This window comes from Copadichromis virginalis, linkage group LG18 (genome assembly GCF_057382275.1).
Source record: "Copadichromis virginalis isolate Kocher_CV1m ecotype Utaka linkage group LG18, C_Virginalis_male_GT1.1, whole genome shotgun sequence".
Taxonomy (NCBI): Eukaryota; Metazoa; Chordata; class Actinopteri; order Cichliformes; family Cichlidae; genus Copadichromis; species Copadichromis virginalis.
The window spans coordinates 6536649-6553087 of record NC_140635.1 but is presented as its reverse complement, the minus strand read 5'-3'; the positions used below and the strand labels follow the sequence as shown (position 1 = coordinate 6553087).

The window sequence follows — 16439 nt, the reverse complement described above, 5'->3', positions numbered from 1 at the left end:
GTGGGGCGGTCCTCATGTGAGCTAGTTTCTTTGCAGCGTTTGATGGTTTTTGTGACTGCACTTGGAGACACATTCAGAGTTTTAAAATTTTTCAGACTGAGTGACCTTCAGTTCGTAAAGTAATGATGGACGGTCGTTTCTCTTTACTTAGCTGATTGGTTCTTGCCATAATATGAATTCTAACAGATGTCAAATGGGGCTGTCAGCGGTGTACGAGCCTGACTTCTGCCCAACACAACTGATGGTCCCAACCTCATTAATAAGGCAAGAAATTCCACAAATGAACCCTGACAAGGCCCATCTGTGAAGTGAAAACCATTTCAGGTGACTACCTCATGAAGCTCATTGAGCGAAAACATAAGTATGGCTACTTTGAAGAATATAGAATTTAAGACAAAAAGAGTCAATGTTAATAATCATAAATACACCCTAGTAACAGTGACCAGTCTGCACCAAATTTACCTCAAGTCGAGGGGAACATCATTTCAAAAAATTACTTTAAGGTGTTTAAGAGAAATTGTGTTCACAAAAATGTGAAGCCTGTGCAGAGAACCTGAGAGCAAAACGCCTCCAGCAATAGCTGTCACCAGCCCAGAGCCCATTAATGCTAAAAGTGAGCCACAGAAACCCATGAGGACTGGTACAAGTTCAGGACTGCCAGTGTGGTACACTGACCTGGTGTTTTATTTTTTAATGAACAACTATTGGAGTCTGCTGGTACTAAGGAAAACTTAGGATGTTGATATTTTTAATATATAAAATTGTGTTCTAAGAGTGATTACAAATCTTTTTATATTTAAGGACAATATTAAAGCCAAGCTTTGTTCTTTAGAAGTTGCCTAAAACTAGCATGAATTTAGATAATACATAATCTAGAACAATTAAATAGTTACATTTATTTCATATATAGAGAGATTGAGACCATTTCTGATGAGGCTTCAGTAAACAGATCAACTGAAGGGCCAGACGCATCTCTCAGGTCCAGTGTCACGTCTTAGATGGATTTTCTTTGCTGTTTCTTAAGGACATCACTTTTAGGTACCCTTCACCTGTTGAAGATACTGTTTTAAGTCTACAACTTCTTCTTTTGTCCTCCACTTGTTAGTTTCCTCAGATTTTCTAAGCAGACAGACCAACCCGAGACATGCCACATTTTCAAATAACAGCACAACACTACATTTTTAACCCTGCTTGTATGAAAAAAAAAAAAAAAGTCTGTTAATCTGTGTTATCTTTGGCATGTGTCCGCTAAAGAAATTGGCACAAATTATTTGTTTCTGTCACAGGCAGCTTGTAAGAAAGTGTCTCAACAACACTAGTTTATCACTCAAGTTAGGTGAAATTTTTATGTTTGAAAGATTCACAGGTTAGAATTTAATGGCTTAGCTAAGAAGCAGCAAAAAGGCCCATTCCTCTGAAAGTGGTCAGGTACGTATGAGAACTGGACTGAAAATATGAAAAAGCTGCCAATGTCCAAAGAAAACTCCAAAAGGTTTCCAGAAAGCCCGGAGGGCGATTGCTCAAGACAACCTCAAAAAGCTTAAGACTTTTGCACAGTTCTGTAACAAATCAATGACCATTACTGCAAGCATGCATATGGATATGTTTATGTAAAGCAGTGGATTAATACAGATTTGATGTTCCAGTGAGTATTTTCCTATTGGACCTTCCAAAAAACCTAAAAATATCAATATTTCACTCAGTGCATCCATGACAAAGAAAGAACATTGTTGTGTTTCTCATAGTTTATGGATAACAACAAACATGGTAAAAGTAATATTAGATGCTGCATATTCACACAATACTATCTTCTGAAGACGATCACTGCATTGTTATTGTTGGTCTGTTCGATAGGATTTGTTGTATTGTATATTCTTAATAAAATGAAAATATGAAGACAGTCTATTTTTCTTTAAACAGTGAAAAACATCTCATGAGAAAACTTTCCTTCTATGGGATAAATAGGACACTGAGCATTACACGGTATGAGCTTAGTCCCAGAGGGATGAAGTAAAATAAAGAGAAGTGTGTAGACAACAGTCAATCAGAAACAAGGACACCGCATTCCTGTTTCAGGTGGGGATCAAGTCAGCCTCATACATATCCCTCGGGGTTTCTGTTTGGTGCTGATTTTCTCTCTTCATGAAGTTTTCCATGTACATCTTAAAACCTGCGAGAATCCTATCTGGATAGACTTCAGGTCATCTTCATATACCTTCACATGATGAACACCCAGCCTCAGAGCATTGGTTCAGTCCCATTTACACCAAAGCAGTCGCCCAAAATCTCACTAAAGCCAAAACATCTTTTTTAAACCTGAAAACTTGTGTCAGGTTTGAAATTGGAAAATAAGTAAACTCCAATGACACAGCAGAGGCCCTGACTTGCTCACCTCTACTAGAGAAGGTAAATTTCCATTCAGAGGATCCAGGGTTCTACGACTGCATTCCTATCCCCAACCGGATGCAGCAGATGGCTTCCCCTCCCTGTGCCTGCTTCTGTGTGAGGATTCTTCCTGATAAAAGGGAGTTTTTCCTTCCCACTGACACCAAGTCGTTGCTCATAGGAGATCTGATTGTTAAGGTTTTCTGTCAAATACTGTAGGGTCTTTATCTTAAAACAAACTGCGTTAAGGTGATGATGTACAGTATGTCATTCTGCATTAGCACCTATTATTTTAAGCTCCAGTTCAAAGGACCACCACAGAGCTCCCAGAGCAAAAGTATGTCTAGCTAAATAAGGCTTTGATACAAAATAAGAAAAAAAAATGATAGCTAAAAATGATTCAATATTTAAAAATACAATCTTAAGATCTATTTATTTAAAGGCAATCTGTAGTCGGTATTTGGGTGGATTGACCTTTTGAAAGATTTTTTTATTTTTTTTTTTAAATCCAGTGACTTTCTCCCAGCAGCTCACAGGGTAGAGCTGCAGAGATTAAATATTTCTAATGTTTTTATATTAACAGAGCATTGGGATATGTACAAAAGTAAAATTATTTTAATTTACAGCGTGGAAAAGGGATCACACTCCTCAGCCTCCCCGGGAAAGTCTATGCCAGGGTGCTGGAGAGGAGGGTTCGTCCGCTAGTCGAACCTCGGATACAGGAGGAACAATGCGGTTTTCGTCCTGGTCGCGGAACACTGGACCAGCTCTTTGTCCTCTCGAGGATACTTGAGGGTGCATGGGAGTTTGCCCAACCAGTCTACATGTGTTTTGTGGACCTGGAGAAGGCATTCGACCGTGTCCCTCGGGGCGTCCTGTGGGAGGTGTTGCGCGAGTATGGGGTGTCTGGCCCATTGCTACGGGCCATTCAATCCCTATACAACCGTTGCAAGAGCTTGGTTCGCATTGCCGGCAATAAGTCGGACTCGTTCCTGGTGGGTGATGGGCTCCGCCAAGGCTGCCCTTTGTCTCCGGTTCTGTTCATAATTTTTATGGACAGGATTTCTAGGCGCAGCCAAGTGGCGGAGGGCTTTCGCTTTGGTGGCCTCAGAATCTCATCTCTGATTTTTGCGGATGATGTGGTTCTGTTGGCTTCATCGGGTGAGGGCCTCCAGCTCGCACTGGAGCGGTTCGCAGCCGAGTGTAACGCAGCGGGAATGAGGATCAGCACCTCCAAATCTGAGGCCATGGTTCTCAGCCGGAAAAGGGTGGAGTGCCCACTCCGGGTCGGGGATGAGTTCCTGCCCCCAAGTGGAGGAGTTCAAGTATCTCGGGGTCTTGTTCGCGAGTGATGGGAGAAGGGAGCCGGAGATCGACAGACGGATTGGGGCTGCGGCTGCAGTAATGCGGACGCTGCACCGGTCAGTCGTGGTGAAGAGGGAGCTGAGTGTAAAAGCGAAGCTCTCAATTTACCGGTCGATCTACGTCCCTACCCTCACCTATGGCCACGAGCTGTGGGTAGTGACCGAAAGAACGAGATCGCGGATACAAGCGGCGGAAATGAGCTTCCTCCGAAGGGTGGCTGGCCTCTCCCTTAGAGATAGGGTGAGAAGTTCGGCCATCCGGGAGGGGCTTAGAGTAGAGCAGCTGCTGCTCCACATCGAAAGGAGCCAGCTGAGGTGGTTCGGGCATCTGGCAAGGATGCCCCCTGGGCGCCTCCTGGGCGAGGTGTTCCAGGCATGTCCCACCGGGAGGAGGCCCCGGGGCAGACCCAGGACACGCTGGAGAGATTATATCTCTCGGCTGGCCTGGGAACGCCTTGGTATTCCCCCGGACAAGCTGGAGGAGGTGGCTGGGGAGAGGGAGGTCTGGACCTCTTTGCTTAGGCTGCTACCCCCGCGACCCGACCTCGGATAAGCGGATGAAGATGGATGGATGGATGGAAAAGATGTGCAAACTAAAGTGAACCACTGACACATTTTGCTAACTATCAGCACTTTCCCTGCTTAGCTCTTAAAATATTGATCCAATTCTCTCTCTTCAAAGCACTGATTGTGATTCCAAATTCATCTCTAACCAGTCCTTAACAGGCATATCCATCCCCGTTCTACTTTCCAGTGCAGACAGAACCCTGCAGAGCCAAATCTTTGTTAGTAATTTGACTTTTTTTATTCTCTACTCTACAACCAGTTTCTCCTTATCCACCCTCTCCCTTTGTAGGTGAAAGAAATCATGGGGAAAAAAGGAGACAGAAGAGAGGCAGGCTAAAAAGAACAAGACTGAGAGAGAAACTAAGGGGTGGGGGGTGGGAGTTCGGGTACTTGAGTGCAGTTGTAATCAAGGCCTGTGCACTCAAGAGGGGCCAATCAATCCAACCGTCTGCCTCTACATCTCATCAGGCATCTTGAAGATGGCTAAAAATGAGTTGCTTGGTCCAGGCGGCCTCCTTGGGCCGCTGAGAGAGAGAGAGCTTCAGTAAGGAGTCCATAATAACTGCAGCAGAGGACAGAAAGGTCCTAAAAGTCTGAGCTGCAGTTAGAGCGCAACGAAAAATGACTGACCCCCTGCTGATAGCAGTGTTTACTGCCACAGAATTTTTAGACAGCATAGTTTACTTTAAGGAAAATAGGTAAAATGCAGTCTGGGAAAAAAGCAAATCTTGGAATAATGAAAGATTAATTATGTGGTCAGTAAAATGGCATACAAATGTTGTGTTTGACTGATTATTCCATTCATGTTCAGTTTCCGACAGTATGTCAAACCAAGTTGATTTGAATATTTTCATAATTTCCAATTTACTGTGTGTTTTCTACATATGACCTCTGTACAGCTGTTGTTACACATTATAATAAGAATAAAAATGTCTTCTTGCTTTGTGTTTCCCAGAATGTCCCCATCATGTTTACCTCTGGGGCAGAACATTCAAGCTACTGTCCTCTGACTTCAGTTGGGATGACACATCCAGTGTGCCTGCAACGACTCAAGGATCGGCAACTTTCGCCTAACGAATAAAAGATCACTGGTTCAATCCCAAGAGGAGACAAAAAGCCATTTTGAGTTGTGTTAAGAAGAGGATCTATGTAAAGACTCTGTCGAACATGCAGAACATGCTGTTGTGACCTTTTGTAAATAAAGCACTGGAAAGTAGTTTTGACTACATACAGGAGGAATGCTCAATAAGCTTGAGTATTAGAACCACAATAGCAGTACAATAGCAAAAATAATATATGCTGTATGCCTGCATCTTCCACAGATGCAAATGAAATCATTTTAACGTTTCATTTTTTCACAGTTTGAATCACTGGTAAGGATATGTCAGCTATTAGCATATTAGCATAAAAATGATGGGAAAAAAAGCGATAAGAACTTAGAACAAAAGCGACTGTCGCTGTCGACACTAAGAGAAAATTCCACTTTTCACTCTAACATTTCAAAAACCTGTAATTTTGCAAAATTGCAGGTACGCTACGTTGTACATTATGGCAGAAAGGAACTTTAAACAAAAAAAACCAGTAGGATGAAGAGGTGATAATTAGGAGCAGTCATCAGACAGACACAGTCATTAAATCTGAGGATATTAAGAAAATTCTATCAGATGATTTTACTCCCATCCATTCAGGTTTTAAAAAATGTATATTAAATTATTCAATCCTAGTGCTAACAAGTTTTTGGAAAGGTTCACCCTTGTTCTTCCGCTCAACTGGGATTACAGAGTTACTGGGCTATAAATTACAGGCTTTGCAGTAGCATTTAAATTAGGTAATAAATAAAATATGAACCCAAGAAGCACGCTGATACTGTCCTGTCATTTTGGATGTAAAAGATAAGGGCTGTAATAGCCTTTTCACCTCTGAAAAAAAGGCGTATATTTGATGTGTGTGTAGGTGGACTCTATATCTGCATCTGTTTCGGGTCTCAGACCTGTCACTGGTTTCCTGAAAAGCAGGGACACGAATGGCACAAATAACAAATTATCGTTCGAAAGTGTGAGAGCTGCAGCAGAGTTTAACACTCCCACATATCACGTACAAAAATGCCTCAGCACAGCCAACAGAAGCCCTCTCCTTCCACCACAGCTCTGTAACTGAAGGGATGATGTAAAAGTGATGCAAGCACGAAGCCAGCTTCACTACAAGGTGGCCATCTGGGAGAGGTCTGCCAACCCCGCAGTCAACGTCAGGAGCCGAGGCCAACTCGCAGAGATCCTGCCAGCTGCGGGAGTGGGAGAGAAGGGTTGGAGGTGCCAGCAGGCCAGTGCCAGCATTGGGGAAATCAGGCCGGCTGCTTGGCTGAGTAGCTGGCAGGGTGGCTGCACGGTTGGCTCGGGGATCACGTTGCACCACTGTGCAAACTAGAGCTCGGCAAAACACCTGTGTCCTCCCTCCCCTCCTCTCTGCTCGACGGTAGGACTCACAGATGATTGCAAAGCTCCAGAGGACAGTGTACAGCTCTCTGCTCCCTCTGAAGTCGAACCAAAATAACCACAGGTGACTCTGGAACGGCAGGGGAGTGTGCAAGCTTTTTAAAGCTCGGATGAGGCATCTTGCAATTTCACAGAACGCCTACAGCTCTGTTGTGATGACAGGCGACGAGGCAAAATGCATATCACAGAAAATTGCATCACTAAACACCAGCACACACCTCACATTTTCCCTTTTTTGATCCCCCCCTCCCCTCCCCTCTTTGCCAACAGGTGAGAGAACTTCCACAATCGATTAGCCTTCGGCTTGTGATGAAAACTGATTAGCAGGTGAACTGCAATGAAGTTAACGGAAATAGATTTGCCTACTTCTGCAGGGCACAGAGAGACTGCTGGACAGATCCCAGTGCCCAAGCTGTTTCCAATGCAATCACATTGCCAATCAATGGGAACAATTAAAGACGTTCCACACTGTGATGGCGATGACATAAAATCAGTCACTACTGTTAACAATGACAATGCATATGTCAATTTTGACCGTAACACTTCCTCTCTGCAATCATGCATCATGTCAGAAACAAGCAGGTCATATCAGAGCAGTGAGAACAGATTGATTTACCACAATATTATAATCAGGACTGCAATTTATTGATTTACACAAAATCCACATAAGGTGGTTCGAATCGACAAAGAAAAAAGAAAACATTGAAGCCACGTCTTTTTAACAATCAATTTAAATACAAGACAAGTAGTCTACCTTGAGAGACAGTTGATGCGAAGGCAGCACAACAGAGTTGACAATTTCCAGGCATGCAATTTGCGGAGGAATGGTAATGGTGATGGTGATGATGATGACGACCTTTGAAAGGCAGTGTTGGAGAAGCACTCTGCAGCTCTAAGAGATAACTTTAAATTGTCCATAATCACAGGATCTGGGAGCGTATAAGCTGACAAAGTCACAGAAAGACATCTAGCAGTACAGCAACGCACAATTTGACCACATTACTTAGGCATAATTACAGATACATTTCCTCACTATGTTATGACACACAAACACTTGCATGGAACGGGTGCTACGAGAGGGAAAAGGGAGTACTCGACTGCAGTCTGAGGTCTGAGGGCTTGCACATCAATAACAAGGCAAAGTGAGGTAGATGAAACACATTACTTTGACCTAAAGAGCTCAGTAATTACATTTGGCATTTTGACAAGTGTTTAGCTGCAGTGAAGGTCAGTCCTGTCAGCGAACGAGATCTATGCTAATCCAGTCAGACGGAAGAAAACCAGGAGACAAAAAGTCGAGCGAAGGAAAGCTCCGACGCAAACAACGCCTTTGTGAAAGTAACATAAACCCTTCCTCCACCCAGTCGTCAGGATCTGTTTTGAAGCTCTGTGACAGAAAGATATCAGCTGTCGGGATAAGGGTGAAGCTGCTTCCTCCTCTACAGCGGCCAGAACAATTTCCGCTTACTAAATAGCCACTTTATTATCATCCCGATACACCGTCGATTTAATTTGATAAAATATTAAATTTGCTGTACTGTTAATGTGATTAAGGCTTGATGTATAGAAAATACCCTTAACATCTGCGTCTGACTTTAATTTGGTTCTCGTGTGCTGCAATTAATACTGTTTGAAAAGGCTGGGAGAAGCAGGCAAATGTTCCAGGGTCCTGCATTATAACCAAATATCAAAGCAGTTTAAATATCCGCTTCGGTGAAATGGGTCGCCATGCCTGCTACAGAGTACGCCGACTGAAAGAGCTGCATGCTGTTGCCCAGCACTTGAGGAGCATTTACGGTGGAGTACAAAGTGTCCACGCTGGCACTTCTGATGTGAGTTCATCAGAACGAAATAAGTCTCGAAACAATGATTCAGAGCAGAATCAGGAAATATCAGATCACTTTTGATGCAGCTTTGGTAGACATGCATTGCACACTCTAAAATAAAACAACAAGCTTTTACTTTCTAGCTAGAGGACATCTGACATCTGAAGAAAAGATTATTGCGCATGTTTGCAAATGAAAACATTTTTGCCATCACATTTGAATGCATTGGTCAGGCTGTGAAGGGTTAATGTTGTGTTTCCTAGTGAAACTAAGCTGTTCAGCAACTAAAACTAAATTAAACTGAATGTAAAACAAAATTTTAAAAAGTTTTAAGTAATTGGCCCAAACTTTAAGCAAGGTTCTCTATTTAACATACTCGTGTAATAAATTTCAGTTATATGTTATATATGGGAAAAATGTTCTTTACAAGAAATAATTATTTCACATAATGATCAATATTTTCTCCCATTTTAACTCATAGTGACCTCCGTCAGGAAATTTACATGTCAACACACAAACCATCCTTCTGAGATAAAAGCAAAACACTGAGCAGCCACCTATTGTCTGCAGCTAACAAAGCAGGCTTCCTTTCACTTAAAAAAGGGGGAAAAGTGATGGCAGAAGAGTCTAAACCTGACCACTATCAACAGAAGCTGTCCTAACAGTGAACAATCACTGAGACTGCAAAGCTTTTCGGCATGTGTGAGTAACTATCTTCACACCAACAGGCATTATTAGCATGTAGGCAAAAACAACTGCTGGCAGAATAAAAAAAGAGAGTAGAAGTCAAGCGAACAGACGGTGAAGGATCAGGCTATCTCAGCTGCTCTCCTTCTGCTTTAAGTGCTAATTGAGCTGCCCGCTGTCCTGACCCTGACCCCCGGCCTATTCACAGGGTCCCGTTCTCACGACCGTGACGCACCGCTGCAAGTAGCCCCTGGGTCCTCCCGCCCACCCTCGGCCGGACAATGAGGGTCACCACCTCGCTGCCCACCATCTTGACATCCACCCCCACGTTTGACAATGGCCTCCGGTGGCCTCGGAGTCTTTCACAATGGATGGGCGCCCATGACAGAAGTGGTAACGTGGCTTCTTAAAATGCAACAACAGGTCTGGATAGCCTGACTGCACTAATCGGACCTTTTGGCACCCAGGGGCCGAGGTCAGAACCAATCCAGTGTAAGAAAAACAGGATCCAAGAGATTAGCTTTAAAAGATTTTTACATAATACAATTTAACTTAAGTATGTTTTTTTTCCAATTACATCTACTTGAGATTCAAAATATTTTACAATTTATTTTTTTTTACATTTTATAGGCTTATAAAGTCACTTGTAACACCTACTAATATCATCTCTTTTATTTATGTGTATTTATGTGTCAGGAGAACCATGTAGTATAATCTGATGATTTGGCCACTGGGGCAAAAGCTAATTTTGGGGGATTTCCAGCAACCATAGCAGCCAAATTTTGTCACTTGTCACAAACAAAATTAGAAGGTAACTCATTAAACGTCAGGCAAATGTCCAGTGGGTGTTAGTAAATGTTCTGTGAGTGGATTCTTTACCTGCGTGCAGAATAAATGCTGCTCAAGTGTGAGCGGTTAATAGGCAGACTCACTACGGCAACCAAAAGTCCCGATGGACATGTCGACATGTCCATCTACTTACAGAGGCTAATGCATCAGTCACAAAACAGCAACCATATTACGATAATGCTTAAAAGAAAATTGCAGAATTTTGGTGCAGTGTTCTTTTTGTAAATATAAACTCTTACAACCCCAATAACACACCTTATTCTTATGCCATCTTCATATTTATGCTGTTTTCTTCTGTAAATGAATAATAGAACAGACAGTAAAACTTAAAAGAAGTGGATTTACACACCTGGCTATGCCTGAGTGGTTTTATTAATGAAGTGGAAATGAGAATGGAAAATTGCAACTCTAAAAGGAATAAATGATTTTTTTCCTCATGCAAAATGTTTAATTTATGTAGTTATGTAGCTGCCTATGCTTGAAAAAAATATATTTTTTAAAATGTAATCATAAAAAATGAGAGTTTAAATGTTAAAATCTAAAATAATGAATGAAGTTAGTGTGATTAGCTTATCAGGTTTGAGTTGATATGGTTGATTTTTATTTGATATTCTCTCGTTTGATTCGATTTTTCAAACCTTTGAATATCTCCTCCGTCAGTTTTCAGCGTTCTCATGATTCAATTGTGGATATTCAAATTACCCAGAGCAGCACATGCACTCTACAGCCCACATTAAACGATGTGAATCCTCCTTTCACCATAATTTTTGTGCTTTAAACATCTTTCTGGCAAACAAATGAGGTCTTCGCACAGATTTGATCAAATAAAACGGAACGATTTTAAACACAGCTGCCATAAGCCTTCAACCTAAACACAAGAATTTGTGACAGAGGAGATGGAAGTCCACTCTCTCCCCTCTGCTGCTGTGTGACTATAAACGATGATAAAACGACGTCATTACAATGGCCGTGTAAAGCTTAATGTTTCAGAAAAGCACTATAAGCCACGGCTAGAGGGGATAATGTACGCTTTGGGATGGATTGATATTCTAGTTGAATATGACAAACGACACTTTAAAGATGGCCCGCCCACACTATTGCACTTTAGCTGAGAGGACGCCGTATTTCATTTCAAGCACGTTCTGTCAAATGTTTGCATTAATAACAATCGAGTCTCATCCGTGACCCCGCAGAGCCACCGGGCGCGGCGGGCGGGAAATGAGAACGCCAACAATAGCACTTAAAAACAGGAGAGAAGCCGTTGCATAATCAGCGTGTGCGTCTGTGTATGGTTGGGGTAAAAAGAAACGTAAAAGCATGTGCCCATGCAAGGAGGTGGGTTTGCAATTATCAAGCAGGATAAGAACTAAAAATAAAATACTCATTTAGGTTACTTTAACTTACTTTGGTCCGATTTCCTACTGTGGGTGATATTTGCATGTGTGTGAACTGGACCCAAGGAGTATCAGGAATGTCCCCTCTCTCCCTCTCCCTCTGGACTGACAGCTTAGCTAATGGCAAACATTCCTTCTTTCTTTATTCCCCACTTCATCAACACCTTCGCCTCATTACTGTGAGTCACACACTGTAGTCTGCTGAACACACACTCTCACACACCTTCACAATGTCTCTACCCCTGAATTGCACTGTGATAGAGAGTTCCTCTCCATGTGACAGAACAGCTTGAACCGAGTCGTTTTGAGTCACAGGATCTTGAAACAAAATCAGGTGGAACTTCCTTTGTGTGCTTTGGAAAGCAGAAGGTGGTAGACAACAAATTTCTGCTGATAACGAGCGACTTTGCACTCACAACGCCGCCCTTGTGAAAACATTTACACACCTGATTTCTGCTTGTTTTAATCTTCTCCACAATCAACAGAAATTACACCTATTATGATATTAGCAATAGTCACAACTGATGATTTTGCATTTATTACCATTTTTCTAAACAGAGTTCTGTGTTAAACTGTGCAAATTAGGCAAAGATCAGACTCCACATCAAGCTTCCATATTCAATCCATCAATGCTATCCAACAAACCAGCCTGGTTTCACAGGGAAAAAAAGTCAGGTGACTATGACCTCTCAACTTTAGAATACATAGAAATGATTTGTAATGTGTTCACATTATGTGCAGCCACCACAGAAACAAGATTCAATTAGGGCGTTTGTTGTCTTGGACACACAAATTGGCTGGTTCATACGAGGTAGCGGCACAAAAGACCAATAAAATTAGCAGTGGCGGGGGTGGAGCTGCTAAAAACAAAGAGTTGCACTCTGGAGACTGGGATATGAGTCTCCTGTTGGACCACTGAGGCAATCTTGTCAATATTTCAGTGATTATTAGAATTATTCAAACACCTGAACCATTTCGTTCAGCTTAGACACTGAAACTAGCTGATGAAGGTCAGGAAAGAACATTTTGGGGCAGACTTACCTGAGCTGAAACACAGTGGTAAAAAGAAAAAACAGCACCATTTTCCATAGGCTACCTACTGTGATTGTTGTGTAAAATATGTGATGGTGTTGTCACCCCCACCTGAGATGGTACTCCTTATACTGGCGACAAAGACCTCGGAGGAGAAGCTTTTACCTTTAAGCGGTGACGGCATCTAACCCATTACTCATTTGAACCCATTATGTGCCACCTCCGTTTAGTGCATGTGAAGAGTTTGTGGCAATTTTTACATTTTTCGATTAAAAATAAAACACTGGTTCCTTCAGCATCGATTAATAAATCCTTCACGAAGGTAAATGTCTTTTTTTTTTTTAATCGTGAGCTGTGATTGCCGTTTTTTTATACAGAGATCCTGTAGAACCTTTGGTTTGCTACCTGAGTCCCTCTTCCACACGGAAAAATTCACTTTATACCAGTGTTCTTACTTGAAATGTTCTTAATTCTTATGATGTTGACTCTTTAACTAAAAGTAAATAATCTCTCTCGGTGTGAGTTCCAAAAAGTAAAATGTGATGTATGGTTGTAAGTGCGTCATTTTGAACATTTTGGAGGAGGTGACTCATGCATTATTCCTCCAACTTACTTGCAGTCAGTCTAATGTGTGTGAGCATGTTCAGGGAAAGCTAAATGTGAGAGAGAAAGGTACAAAGGCAGCAGATGGTAATTTTAGCAGAGGCAAGTAGGGGCAAAATTAGGCTCCCTATTGTATTTTTACTTCTTTAATGAGATGTATTTCTTGAAAAAAAAAAAAGTTTGTGGAGAAACATACCTGTTAGGAACAGCTAGAAACTGCAAACAAGTGGCACATTAACGAGCAAGTCAAAGGAAGTTTAAGCTTTACACAGAAATCTGCTTATGCATCTTCAGAATCTGAAGGCAAGAAAAAAAAAATGTACTGGCTGATCTCCTGCTATGTACTGACTCATTAACTCTACTGCAGTTGTACCTTTTAGTTATTTATAGGATACTAATTGTCCATCTTATTATGTCCCATTTAACATTTAATTATGCAAACAGGGAAACCATCAGCTATCATCTGACGGGTTGATAGTTTTGTATGGCAGACTGCATGTATCGCCATGGCTACTCCATAGCCTGCTACCAAGTTATAAATCATGCATAAGTCACTAGCCCAGGGTTCTTAGAACAACCTGGCATTAAACAAGTAGTGTACAGTTGGTATTTTAAGCTTTTTATCCAAAAACAGCAACATGCTGAAGCCCTTTGATGCTTTATTACAGCAACATTTAGTATAACCATGTTAATCATGCTGGTTGGTTGGCTTTAAAGTTGTCCAAAAGCTGATTCTTCCTTGTGAGAAAACTTCTGTTTTTTTCTTTGTGTGGCATTAATGAAATAACTCATTCTCCAAACACAACAAATATCTGGTGTCCCTGTCTTGTTTTGTTTTTTTCTAGCTTGTTTATTTAGGCACATATCCAACTCTTCGGATGGATTTCCATGATGGAGGCAAACATGGTTGCTTGAAGATTTGTAACAAAACAGAAAACCCAGCTGGCTTTCTTTCAAAATGGACCAGTACCAAATACTTAGCCAAAGTGAACACAAAGGAATTGAATAACTTGCCACAAAATGCCTGCTTGGATGTGGCAGAATACTCAGTAGGAAAAAAAAAAGAATTCTTGGAGGAGTCATAAGTTTTGAAAAATGTTCATCTGGGGCCTCAGGTGCAGCAGCAAGCCAATGATAATGGGTTGTCTTTTCCTCTGTCAGTATAAAGACAACATTACTACCTACCAGCCACGTTGGCCACATCTGCGGTGCTGACGTTCTGAGCGTTGGGACTCACTTTGAAGGTCACAGCCGGGCCCACCACCCTGTGAAAGACACACATACACACATTTAGAAGCTTTACAAAAGGCATCTTCTGAATCTATTTCCCTTGGCGGCTAGGTGTTGTTTTTCAGACACCCGCAGATAAGAAGTTTTGCTCATTAAAGCTCAGCCACATGCACTTGAGAGAAAAAAAAAATGCTTCAACCTGTGGCGATCCTTTAGGCTGCTGCAATCCCCATCACCACAGCGAGATAACCTCTTGAATCTCAATGTAATGCGCCCACTGGCATTTAAGCACGCAAGGAAATGAAGAAAGGAGAATCAGGATACTCTGATACGTGATTCTCAGAAGAGCAAACACATTTCCAGCTGCCTGGTTTATAATACATTTACATTTTGATTCAATATATGGTGACTGTGATGCACTTTGCCATGATAGATGTAAATTCAAGGGGACAGGAACTAAGAGGTAAAAACAAAGGCAAGAATATGAGCAGAAAAAGAAGCAAAAGACATATGTAGTCCTTTTTAGGGTGCTTTGGAAAGAGCTTTTTTTACCCTGTTCATCCAACATTTATTCCAATAAAGCAGCTTGAATTGAAACACTGAGGGAGAGACGCAGAGAAGCTGGGTGGTCAGAGCCAAAGCGGAGTCTCCCAATGTGATTAACCTTTTGTTTTTCCTGCTGTAATTCAGACTAAAGGCCCAGCAGGAAGATATATTACGAAGTCCCCCACCAGGATGTATTGTGCGCCGCTAAAGGAAGTAACTGCTGCTGTAACAACACTGTTATAAAATATGGTGACATCATTAATGGAGCAGGTCCTATCCTAATGCTGCCGAAAAAAAACGTGTTCAAAGTGGTTTCACATTGATGGATTTAAATTGTTTTCATTGGTGCTTTTGAGTGCATTTTGCAGACTGTGGGGTCGGCCTCTTCTATTATAATAATTAAACTAAAAGGATCAGCAAAATAATTAAGAGAAATGTGCAAAATAAAAGCAGATTCACCTTTTGTACAGAAGCCCACCGCATATAATGTGTCTTGACTCTGTACTCCTTTGTGCTTTGCACTTCTGTACAAAATGCACTGCATGCATAGACCTATTGAACCAATGTTCTCATGCATTTACAAGCGAAATCAATGTAAAAATATAAGATTTGTCTCTAAAAGAGTACATTCTAACACAGTCCATCAGTACAGTGTACAGTACAATTTAGCCAGTCTCTACACTCTAAAAACCTCAAAGTGTTTACTTTTCAAACCTTTGTAAAAGTTGGATGACCAGCCTTCATTTAACATTATCATGAAGTATTTAAAACTGTTATTGTGGGATTTTAATTGGGTTTCTTGAGCCCAGAGGCCAGAATATCAAAGAAAAACATGAAAAGCCCAGACTCATATTCACATGTTGTTTTACATGCAACAGTAATTCTACATTATTTTAACATATAAGCTGCAACGACAACTAATTAGATGAAGTCGAATTAGTAATCCACGCATGTGATAGAAGTGTTCAATAAAAGATGTACATTTACCTTTACTTTTCCACTACACGCTGCCGTGTTTTCACCACGTTACACATATTTGTACTTTCATGTTAACTTAGCAGCCAAAGACACAAAATATTACAAAACGAGTCAGTCTGTCCCAGGAACACCACACAACACAGCAGCTCATTTTTCCGACCATTATTTCTCCTCCGAGGTATGAGGCCGATATATTTGTCACATCTATGAAGTGATTCATCAGCCGGCACAGGCACACTCTCCGTGTGTGATGAAGAGGTAAAATCGCTCATGTTGAGTTGATCACATATCCATCTGTCGGCCTCTGCTACCCAGGGCAGCGCCAGCACAAAGACACCACATTGACTTTGAACCTTGTAAATAACCTTGTCACTCACCGGGCAAAAGAAGCGCACAGGAGGTGATTTTATATCTTCTATTGCTTCAATTTATCATTTTTCAAAAAAAACCCAACATGTATTAACGCAGCTTTTGACACATTGTTTC

At 41.5% G+C, this 16439-nt stretch overlaps 1 protein-coding gene across 1 annotated transcript in view; it reads right to left on the bottom strand.

Annotated features, from left to right (window-relative positions):
- LOC146687138 (receptor-type tyrosine-protein phosphatase N2-like) overlaps nucleotides 1-16439 on the bottom strand; it is a 217768-nt gene that overhangs the window by 128469 nt on the left and 72860 nt on the right. The window contains exon 11 of the mRNA XM_085439918.1: nucleotides 14385-14464. Within this exon, the coding sequence (XP_085296044.1) occupies nucleotides 14385-14464 (80 nt within the window). The remainder of the gene's footprint in view (nucleotides 1-14384; nucleotides 14465-16439) is intronic.